The 12,124-nt window shown below is 38.9% G+C and overlaps 1 protein-coding gene across 1 annotated transcript in view; it reads left to right on the top strand.

Annotated features, from left to right (window-relative positions):
- Positions 1–12,124, top strand: part of LOC127569093 (protein diaphanous homolog 1) — a 101,331-nt gene that overhangs the window by 13,844 nt on the left and 75,363 nt on the right. The window contains exons 2-5 of the mRNA XM_052013428.1: positions 705–803; positions 1,046–1,140; positions 2,797–2,898; positions 4,997–5,236. Coding sequence (XP_051869388.1) covers positions 1,069–1,140; positions 2,797–2,898; positions 4,997–5,236 — 414 coding nt within the window. The 5' untranslated portion in view covers positions 705–803; positions 1,046–1,068. The remainder of the gene's footprint in view (positions 1–704; positions 804–1,045; positions 1,141–2,796; positions 2,899–4,996; positions 5,237–12,124) is intronic.

Raw genomic sequence — 12,124 nt, 5'->3', positions numbered from 1 at the left:
CATTTTATCTGAAAATTAAGTTGTTTTGGGCAATGCAAGCATTTTACTAACAGTAAAACTAAAAGAACTTGCACTTTTCCAGTGCATTGTCTGGCCTTGGAATATACCAAAGTAATTTCCAGTCAGTGAAGTGTTTTTTATATTTGCTTTTCTATAGTGCAGGGCATACAGTAGACATTGTTTCACAAATTGCAATCTGATAATAACTGTATAACCTGTTTTGTGACATTATTAGTCAGAGGACTCTGGCTCTTTAAAACAGTGTCATGGAACCTTTTGTAAGGGCAGTTGGGGCTTGGTTTTGCATGGAAGTGGTAGGTTGGATTTTGTGCTAGGTCTTTAAAGTGGGACATGAACCGCACTCAACCTTCTGATTTGGAGGCAAGAGTGCTGTCAATACAAAACTCAATTTCGAGCCTAAGAGAAAGGGAGTTGGAAGCAGGAAACCCACAAGCTAGAGGACATAGTCTGCTTGCCTGTAGTTTGTGCTTCTAGCTGATTTATTTCTTTCTTTCTCATACTATCAATAATTTTTTTTTTGCTGATATTTTTCAACTTTGTTACATCTCTCAACTTGATGGTTCCCCTTATAATTCTGCACACAACCTGAGGGTAATACAGCCTTATAATTCAATTAGTTTTCTTCTGTGCTTTAACTGTTGAACGTCAAATCAAATCATCATTATTTATTATTTTACACACAGCTAAGAAGGAGCAACAAGACACAGATGACAAAAAAAACACACAAAAGAAAAAAGTTAAAGAACTAAAAGTGCTGGATGGCAAAACAGCTCAGAATTTGTGTAAGTTCATCGCCAAGATGCTGCAATGTTTATTAGTATGCATATGTTAACCTTAATTAACCTGACAGAATAAGGTAAATGAGTTTTTCCTCAATAACAAACCAGACCAACCAAAACCTGGTTTCAGCTTTAAAAGATGATTATTGAATAGTTTTCCATGATTGCTGAAATTTCTGTATAATTAATTTTGATGTAAATGTACTTCTTAATTATATTGCGCCATGATGTTTCATTTTGTGTAGCTATCTTCTTGGGTTCTAACCGCATGCCATATGATCAAATAAAAAGAATCATTCTTGAGGTGGATGAGAAAACTCTAACAGAATCACTGATCCAAGTAAGTACCTGCAATGTTTCTTAAAACTAATTTACAGCTCTAGTTTTGCCAGATATTAATTGTGGGTTGGATGCAAAATATTTAAAGTAATTTTTACCTCTCTAAGTAACCAATACATGTTCTATATTTCATATAATTTAGCTCCTCAGTAGGTTAGTGAACATTATACTGAAACATTTTGGTCAGATAGATCCCATCCTGTAATTGGCCACAATGACAGTCTGTCCCCATCATGTGAATGAAATGTCAGACGACCATGTATGCTCCAATTACCTGCTATAAAAATAATCAGAAAGCAGGCAAACAAGAATATAATGGAATATGAGGGAATTCCATTCTGTGAGGATAGTATTGGAACTCTGCAGTCAAAATACAGAAAATGGCTTATCTCTTGTGTACATTTCAATATAGTCCCCATTGTCATCAACCCCCCCCCCCCCGCCAAACAATCTATTATCTGCCTCTGTTGAAATTTCTGCATAATAATTAGCTTTTCTATAGATGTGCTAATAAATTATACTGAGTATGTGTTTCATTTTCAATGTTTGCCATACAATCAAATTAATTGCAACCACAACTAACACAGCACATAGACATACTTTTGTGCCAAATTCATAGAGGCATACAGCATGCAAACAAGTCCTCTGACCCATCAAATCCATGCCAACCATCAAGTAGCCATTTGCACTAATCCTACACTGGTACCTTTGTATTGATCCTTAGGGGATTGCAGATGGGCATAATTGGTAGTACATTCAATAGTTGTCACCAAAACACAATACAGCATTCTGCTTTACTTGGCTTAAGTTTATTGCTTGTACTGATTTGGCAGCCTGTACTCATTCACTTTTTTTAAAAAAAAGTTCATTATCAGTTTTTCTTATGCAGAACTTCTGAATAATAGGAACAAATTAATTTTCTCAAGAAAAGATTAAAGGTATTAACTATGTTGAAGTGTTAGTTCCGTTATAATTGCATCATCCCTTTCCATACCTGTTCACTTCCTGCTCCATTACATAACCAAGGAATAGATGAGATTGTGTCCACCCAATTCTCAGTGGAAAGCTGAGAGGGTCTGTGAACTTGCCGACAGTTGGAATACATTAAATGTTCAAATTTTTGCAAATCAATGAAACAGCAGATGCTGGAAACATACAGCAGGTCAGGCAACATCTATGAAATGGGAAACAGTTCTGATGAAGGGTCTTCAACCTGAAATATTCATTCTGTTTCCCACTCCACAGGTGCTGCTTGGTATGCTGAGTGTTTCCAGCAATTTCTGTTTTTAGCTCAGTTTTTGTTTAGTCTCTGCACTTGACAATGGAAGATAAGCTGCTGCATAAGAAAGTGACTTTGATAATACCAGCCAACTGATAGATGTTGTGGATGAGTTGGCAGTTCTCAATTATTAATGCATTTTGTGAAATTTCATCTAATCGTCATTGGAGCTTAAGTCAGCTTGAGTGTACATTATGATCAATTTTGCAATTAACTTTAACTCAATTGTTATTGACTGTTGTGATTATTTTTGCCATTATCACATTTCATAGTTGTATGACGGTCAAATTATTGTGCATTATAAGATTCATGCTGGTGGTTTTCAGTCAAGTTACTGATATAACTGCGGATAATAATATACATCTATCTTCTTTTCAGAACCTTGTTAAACAGCTTCCTTCGCAGGAGCAGTTGAGTGCTTTACTTGAGCTGAAGGACGAGTACAATGATCTCTCAGAACCAGAGCAGTTTGGAGTAGTAGTATGTATTCTTGTACCACTAACACTGAAAGCAATCAAACGGGAAAAAGTAGTACTCATTTTGTTATATTTGGGAAGTCGTATTCTGGTACCTGTTGAGGTCTCAATTAATTTCTCACCTTCATATCATTCTAACCCTGTTACGTATTCAGATTGCGTTAAATTTAATTTGGCACCCTGTTGCAGTTTGGTGCACTCGTCGTAAAATGCACCAACTAATAAGACTGCCTCTCTAACCTTTTGATGCCAAAAGTCATTCATGATCGGCACAGGAGCAGAAATTGGCCCATGAATGCTTAAAAAAAACTGAATTACTGAACATTGGCTCAGGGAAGTTGTGTTATGGATGAGATTATTTCCTTCTTTCCAATGTCACAGAAGGATAATAATTATACTGAAGGAAAATTGATTCTCTGCTGCTGTTTGGGTCACATCCAGCAGAACTCTGATATTGAATCCTGTGAAGCACGATGGGACACCACTTTTAGTTGGTCGCCTTTTATTGTGGCTCCTTTCATCTTGAACTAACATTGCCTGGCATCATATTAAAATCATAAATCAATTTCTCTCCAACAAATATCCCCTTTCATTGTGATAACATTTAATACCTCACAGAGAAATAAAACTTTATGGAAGCCAACTGCTTCTGGATTGCCACTCGATCTTTTTTTCCAGTGATGTCCAAACAGATTTAATTTTTTTCTCTTCATTTGAATGAAGTGCTTTATAAACATCAGCACTTAGTTGCACTTGTGTGTACTTAGGACCTTCTTGTCATCCTGCTCACCTGACTGTGGAGACAGTGCCACTACTTGTTTTACAATACATTCTTGGGTTACGTAGTTCTACAGGATGAAGGGAGTTGTCAAAAGTGCATAAAGGAAAGCAAAGTAGGGGAAGCTACTTCCTTGTAGCTTGCTTTCCTATGGCTGTATGCCTCTTGAGTAACTTTGAAAATATCGCCCTGCTACCATTGTAGCCAATGTTGTTAGTCATGTATCAAACAAAAAAAGTCTATGTATTTTTCTGAGAAAAAGATTTTCATCATGTAATGGGCAACATAAGCCTGATCATATCCTCTCAAGTCTCCCCTAGCATTCAGCAAGCCCATGGATGATCCAACACTTCCATTCAGTCCCTTTGTTCTCCAGATTCTTTGTCCAAAACTGCACAAAGAAGTGCTGATGTTTATCACAGCTCTCTGCAATGGAGAGTTCAAAAAGCTCATAACCCTCTGAATGAAGAAATTTATCTCTGTCTTGGTCCTATATGGCTGACTGTGTATCCTGAGACTATACACCCTAGTTCTGAACTGTGAAGTCAGGTGAAACAACCTTTCACCAAACTGTTTCATTGAGTAGAAACCCCACAAAATAACTCTTCATAAAGCAACCACCAACATTGTAGTTTAAACTATAAATTATTAGTTTACATATCAGAAAGCTGAATGTTTAATGCAAATAGACTTAATCTGGTTTGGAAAGTCTACATGATGATCAGATCATGGAGGGCAGCAAAGATGAACTGGAGCCTTATTTCACCAAACACCTTTGCTTGTAACTTCCAGTAAGGATTATTTAAAAAGTGCTTCCTACCCAACCTTCTAAGTTAGTTAGCAGTGCTTTCTTTAAAAAAAACTTGCAGTTGCATAATACTTTCAATAACTTTGAGGCATTGACAGATATCTCCCAGCCAGTGAATTTTTTTTTAAATATTGTGTACCGATGAGCAAATTTCACTGAGAAGGAAATGCTAATTTTAAATAGAACATTTCAGCACTTAATGTTGTAAAGTACTCTACAACCAATGAAGAATTTTTAAAGTCATGATCAAAATGTGGCAAACAATTAATGTGCAGGTTGCCCTAGTTTTCTGCAAAATAAGAATTTGTACCGCCAACTGCAAGAGCAGGAGCAGTGCGTGCCTACGCATCATTTAAACTGTGCTTCCGATAGTACAGCAATCCCTCAATTTTACATTGAAGTTGTCCCAAATTATTTGCCCATGTTTGATGACATTCTGCCACAAAGATGTGATAATATTGTATTTTCTTGTTTTCTGTTGAATTCATGAATTTTGTCTGTCCTTCACAATCGCAGATGAGCTCTGTGACCCGCCTGGAGACCCGTCTGAACGCAATACAATTCCAGCTGCAGTTTGAAGAGCAAGTTAATAACATTAAGCCGGACATTGTGTCAGTGAAAGCAGCCTGTGAGGAAGTGAGATCCAGTGAAAACTTTTCCAAGTTGATGGAAATCGTCCTTTTGGTAGGGAACTTCATGAACGCAGGGTCACGGAATGCTGGAGCATATGGATTCAACATTAGCTTCCTTTGTAAAGTAAGTGGTACTGCTGATCTGTGATCATTGTTCACTTTCATGTTTAATTTTCTCAAAGGAGATGCTAAAATCCAAGGGCTAAAGGGGGCCATGAAATGTCCTTGGCAAGTAGGTTTAAAGAGAATCCCAAAGCATTTTGTATGTATATTAGGAGCAAGAGGGTAGCTAGGGAAAGGGTAGGTCCACTCAAGGACAAAGCAGGGAATTTTATATGTGCAGCCAAAGGAAGTGGGGGAGGTCTTTAATGAATATTCTGTATCTGTATTCACCAAGGAGAATGGCATGGAAGATGGTGAAATTAGAGAGGGGTATATTGACATTCCACAGCATGTCAATATTAAAAAGGTGTTGGATGTCTACAAAATCATTAATGTTATTTGGTTTATTATTGTCACATGTACTGAGGTACAGTGAAAATCTTTGTTTTTGCATGCCATCCATACAGATCATTTTATCACATCAGTACATTGAGGTAGGACAAGGGAAAAGCAAAAACAGAATGCAGAATAAAGTGTTACAGTTACAGTAAGAGTGCAGTGCAAGCAGACAATAAGGTGCAAGGCCATGGCAAGATGGGCTGTGAGGTCAGGAATCCATTTTATCATAGAAGGGGACTGTTCAATAGTCTTTTAACGGCAGGATAGAAGCTGTCCTTAAATATGGTTTCATGCTTTCAGGCCTTTGTATCTTCTGCCTGATGGGAGGGGGCATAAGAGAGAATGTCCAGCGTGGGTGGGCATGTTGGCTACTTTACCGAGGCAGCAAGATGTGTAGACAGAGTGTGGATAAGTCCCCAGGGCCTAATGGGAGGGAGATATTGAGGGAGGCAAAGGAAGAGATTGCTGGGTCCTTGACAGAGATCTTTGTCTCCCCTTTAGCCACAGGCAAAACTTGAGGTGTACCTGCTGAATCAGGTCCAGCCTCAAGAAAAACAACAGGAAAAGGACTACTCCCCACGGAGTGCCTGCTTACCCCATTTTAACCTGCAGCCTGTTGCCTTGATGTTTTTGGTGTAGCCTCCACTTGCCTAAGTAGATTGTCTTCTGAGAAACGGGAGCAGAGGAGAGCCAATGTAGTCATAATGAAAGGAAACATCGACAAATCCTTTCTCCCCACAGATGCTCCTCAAACTGCTGAGTTCTTCCAGCAGGGTGTTTCATAGCTCCAAATTCCAGCATCTGTAATCTCCTCTGGGTCTCCAGGTAGATGAGCTGCCCACACCACTGTGAAGGCAGTAATTCTTTTGCATTGCTCTTTCATCTGCTGATTTCCCACATTTTTTTTGTGCTCAGTGTCTTCCTATTTTACGTTGCTCTATTTTGAAATAAATTTTACTCACCAACAACACATGTTTGACCTGCTGAGTTCTTCCAACAGTTATTTTTGCTCCAGATGTCAACATCTGCAGTCCCTTGTCCCTCCACCATAGGCAATTTCTTTTAAAATGGATTATATTTTTCAAGTGCAATTTGGGAGACGAACAAATGGTAGACTCATTACTCTGGGTTTTTGTGGTCTGTTACAAAGTAACAATACTCACTACTGACCTTGAAGGAAGGTAGCCAAAAGATTTCCAAATCAAATGATGTATATTTTCTCTTCTATGTCATCTGCTCCTGTCAGGCATTAGTTCTAGGGGATTACTAATGCCCAATAACAGTGATATTGTCAAACAGGTTGGACAACCATTCTATTGAAGAATTAGAGTAATAGAGTAATGCAGCATGGAAACTGGCCCTTCAGCCCAACTCATCCATGCTAAACATGGTGTCCACCCAAGCTCGTACCATTTACCCGCATTTGGCCCATGTCCCTCTAAACCCTTCCTATCCATGTACTTATCCAAATGTCTTTTAAATGTTGTTATTGTACCTGCCTCAACCACTTTCTCTGGCAACTCATTCCATATATGCACCACACACTGCGCGAGGAAGTTGCCCCTTAAGTCCCTTTTAAATCTTTCACATCTCACCTTAAAGTTGTGCCTTCTAATTTTTCGTCCCCCTTCCCTAGGGAAAAAGACTGTGGGTCACCCTATCTCTCCCCCTCATGATTTTATACACTCCTGTAAGGTCACTTCTCAGACTCTAACTTTCCAAGAAATAAAATCCTATCCTGTCCATCCACTTCCCCCCCTATAACTCAGGCCCTCGAGTCCTGGCAGCACCCTTGTAAATCTTCTCTGCACTCTTTCCAGTTTAATGATGACTTTCCTGTAATAGGGTGAACAAAACTGTATACAGTACTCAAGGTGCAGTCTCACCAACATCTTGTACAACTGCAACATTACGTCCCAACTCCTATACTCAGTGCCCTGACTGATGAAGGCCAGTGTGCCAAACTCCTCCTTCACCACCCTACCTACCTGTGACGCCGCTTTCAGCTAACCTTTCAGTGACTATGTACTTGTACTCCTTGGTTTCTCTGTTCTACAACTCTCCCCAGGGCCCTACCATTCACTGCAAGTCCTACCTTGGTTTGACTTCCCAAAATACAACACCTCGCACTTATCTGAATATTCTTCTAATAAATGGTAATAAAGCAAAGGACAGATGTAATATTTTCAAAGATGAAGAAAAACAAGGTCAGGTTTTAAAAGAAAAATATGCTGAAGAAAATTGCAAAACACTGCCCCCCTCAGAGGAGCAGTGAATCACTGACAGCAGCTTTTCAGTTTCTGTGTTTAACTTCACGAGTACACATCAGAGGTCTGCGTTACTGCATAGTGACGACAAACCCCAACAGTTTTGTTGATACTACAGCCACATAATCCAGCCTCTCAGTATCGAACTGTACCAAAGGGTGACCATTTTGCTTCTTCATAAACACCATTTCTGGGGAAGAGCTATCAGTTGATGCACTCTTGTGTTCTTGCCTTAGAAACTTGTAAAAAATTAGCTTTTTATTTATTGTAAGTTTAATCTGTGGATGGTGAGCCACTTGATTTTAGCACCTGATTTTATCCACATTGGCACTGAGAAGAGACATTAGGAGTTAAGAGGGCCGGCCTCCAATTTGAATTGGATTCTGAGTTTTTTAAATCAATTTTAGAAAGAAGTTCAGACCTTCAATGCCAACTGCTAATGGTTCATTTATAGGAAAGTTAAGTAAAGCAATTTGGAACATTAGTTTTGCAACCCTGAACCATATTGATGTAAATTATATGGAGCTGCTACCATTATATAGTGGCACTTCTGTTCCTAATTCTTTAGTGGGAAGACTGAATATAGACTATGCAAAGTTGTATCAAGTTTCCTACTCCAACTTGTATCAAAAGGAAGAAATTTCCAGAATTGCGACATATTGCTTTGCCAGCCATCTCTGGCTCTGTTCCTCTCGTTCTACTGCCTTTCTGTTTTCTGTCCTTTTACCAATTTGTTTGTTTTATTTGCCTTTCTTCAATGATCCAGAGGAAACTTTTCTGTTTTCTTTTATCTCTTGGCATTTTATGTCCCAAATACTACTGGTACTAGTTTGCCAAAATTTGTGCTCAGACCATTGGTCAAAGAATAGGTTAGAATTGAATAATTCTTTGTGATTTTTGAGATTCAAGTGGGTTATGTACCAATATTTCAGGAAAGAGATGCCTGAGGAGAACATTCAGCATTTTAAACAGAGAGAAGGTGCTAGGTCTTGTGCAAATGGTTAGTTTCGCTAAAAAAGAACATCCTACCAGAGGTAAAATGCATTTTTACTTCCCTTAATAGGATAGAGGGTAAAAATTACAAGTAAACTGGCTGGAATTTAACAAAACATCATTACACAAACAGAAATAAATATTCCGAAACCAAGTAAACAGGCTAGAATTTAACAAAATGACATTACATAAACAGAAGTAAATATTCTGAAACCAGTGAAGAAACTAAATTAAAAAAGTATGCAATTTGCAGGTGCATGTGTTGTCGCACATTGTTTTCATAATTTGTATTGGTCTAGATCAGTCAAACAGTGACTAGTTTTATGGCACTTGCTCCATATACATCTTCTGCCAGAAGTAACCTTATTGCTTTCAGGAACTATATTGCCATTGAGAGTGAAAGGTATTTTTTTTGTCTATTAGTATCCTGCTGATCTTGCTGGACCCCTTTTCCATTTGCTACTGTACCATCAAATTGGTTACAGAAGAAAACTCATAACATAGCCAACCAGAATCATAAAGGAGAACATTCAAAAATATGCCATTTGGCCCACGAGTCTGCATTGGTTCTTTCACAGAGAAATCTGTCCAGCCCCACACCCACATACTTCCCATAACTTTTTGTTTCCTCTACAGATATTTATCCATTCCCTTTGGCAACCTCTGTAAAAATCTGTTTCCACCTTCACATTTCAGATCCTCACTACTTGTGCAGTAAAATGTACTACTTTCATGAAACAGCTTAAATTTGTGCCATTTAGTTATTGACTCTTTAAATTTTGGAAAGACATTTTTCTTTATGGATTGGGATCCTTCATAATCTTAAACAACACTATCAATCTTTTCTTATCCTATTTAGCTCTTAAAGGGAGATTTTGCTGAGCTTTGGGCTTTTTTCCCCCACCTGCTGCTATATATTTTAACCTGTGTTAGTGGGCACCTCATGAAACCCCAAAGCCTTTCCACCACCATCTTCCATAAATCATCTACAAGGCACAAGTCAGGGATGCGATGGCATTCGCTTCATTTGCCCAAATGAATGCAGCTCCAACCACTCAGAAGAAGCTTGACACCATTCAGGTCAAAGCCACCTACTTGATCAGTACCCCATCTACCACCTAATTATCCATTCCTTTCACCATCAGCAAACAATGGCTGTTGTATGTACCATCTACAAAATGCACTGCAATTACTCAGCTAGGTTATCCTGACAGCACCACGCAAATCTAAGACCTCTACCACCATGAACAACAAATACCACCACTTGTGTGTTCCTCTCCAAGTCTCTCTCCATCTTGACTTGGAAATGCATCATAGTTCATCAGAGCTTAATCAACAGCAGTGTGGCCATTACTTCACTTAAGAGGTCAGCAGTGGTTCAAAAAGGCTGCTTATCATCAGTATCTCAAGAGCAGTTAGAATGGGCAATATTGTGATTGCTCGCAATGCCCAGATCCCCAGAGAATGAATGAATAAATAAATAATCTGAGAATTATCACTGTATGCACAATAATTATAAACCCATTAACAAAATAATTAACTAATTCCTGAAAATGTTAGTAAGTTCTGTGGATTGTGAATGAACAAAATCTTACTCTCTTCTGTTGTGCCTTGTTTTAATGTTCATGCTTGATGCAGGAATAGGAAGAGATGGTTTGGTAATGCCCTGTGCATTGCAGTAAATGCACAAACCCAGTAATGCTAATGGCTTTGTAATACTTTCACTCATTATTTATTTATTAACTTGACCTCTTCAAGCTCTTTCAAAATAACCCAATTTATTCCTTCCACTCTTTTGTGGACCCGCACAAGTAGCCCACATAGATGGCAAGAATGAAATCATGGAACAGATGCTTTGACTTTACCACATTTTTGCTACGATGGATTGATTCCTAGGATAAGGGATCCTCTAGTAAGGAGAGACTGAGCGGAATTGGCTGACAATTACAGCATTAGGGAAGAATGAAAGGTGATCTCATTGAGACATACAAGATTCTGAAGGGATTTATAGGGTGGATACTAAGAGGCATCTTAACAGGAGAGTCTAGATGTTAGGTTGGCAGCCTCAGGATCATGAATCGACCATTTTGAGGCTCCTATTCTTTATTTTTCACAGAATAGTATGGTAATTATGGCAGTTCCCAGAGGATCATGATGCTTGTGTTCTGGGCTGAGATGTTTTTTAGACAAGGGAATCGAAGGGCATGCAGAATATGAAGATATAGGGTCAGGCGTGGTATTAAATGACACCAGGCTCAGGGAGGCACATACTTCATTTCTGCTATTTCCTGTGTTCTGATGCATGACGAAGATGAATATTAAATGGAATTCAACATACAGCGGTTGCCTGAACACATTCTGAAATATTTCCTTGTGTTTCATTGATTTTTTTTTAAATTCATTTTTGTTTGCCCGTTTTGCAGCTTCCTTCCCATGGGTTTAAACTGGGATGGTACAGATGCTGCAGAAGACAGTTTTTTGCATTTAGGTTTAACCAGACTAATCTTACTCCAATCATCAAGCTATTCAATGGTGAAGGAGTGAAGGTCATTACACTAAACTCAATCTTGTTCTTGTGTAGCCATCACACAAGTTTCATCAACAGAACTGAGATACTTTAAAATCTCACCACTCCTACTCACTGCCATTAATCAAAGAAGTAATTCACAAGGGAGTTATGTTGTAGAGTTAGATTTCATTCAGATCTGCCACAGGATCTTCAGCAAGTCTCATTGTTTATTTGGTATTGGTTTATTATTGTCACTTGTATTGAGGTACAGTGAAAAACTTGTCTTGCATACCGATCGTACAGGTCAATTCATTACACAATGCAGTTACATTGAGTTAGTACAGAGTGCATTGAGGTAGTACAGGTAAAAACAATAACAGTACAGAGTAAAGTGTCACAGCTACAGAGAAAGTGCAGTGCAATAAAGTGCAAGGTCACAACAAGGTAGATCATGAGGTCAGAGTCCATCTCATCGTATAAGGGACCCGTTTAATAGTCTTATCACAGTGGGGTAGAAGCTGTCCTTAAGTCTGGTGGTACGTGCCCTCAGGCTCCTGATGGAAGAGAGAAGAGGAGAGAGAATGACCTGGGTGGGTGGGGTCTTTGATTATGCTGGCTGCTTCGCCGAGACAGTGAGAGGTAAAGACAGAGTCCAAGGAGGGGAGGCTGGTTTCTGTGACATGCTTGGCTGTGTCCACAGCTCTCTGCAGTTTCTTGTGGTTCTGGGCAGAGCAGTTGCTGT

The sequence above is a fragment of the Pristis pectinata genome, chromosome 4 (genome assembly GCF_009764475.1).
Source record: "Pristis pectinata isolate sPriPec2 chromosome 4, sPriPec2.1.pri, whole genome shotgun sequence".
Classification (NCBI taxonomy): domain Eukaryota; kingdom Metazoa; phylum Chordata; class Chondrichthyes; order Rhinopristiformes; family Pristidae; genus Pristis; species Pristis pectinata.
Note: the sequence above shows the minus strand (reverse complement) of the source record. Positions and strands in the feature narration are given on the sequence as shown.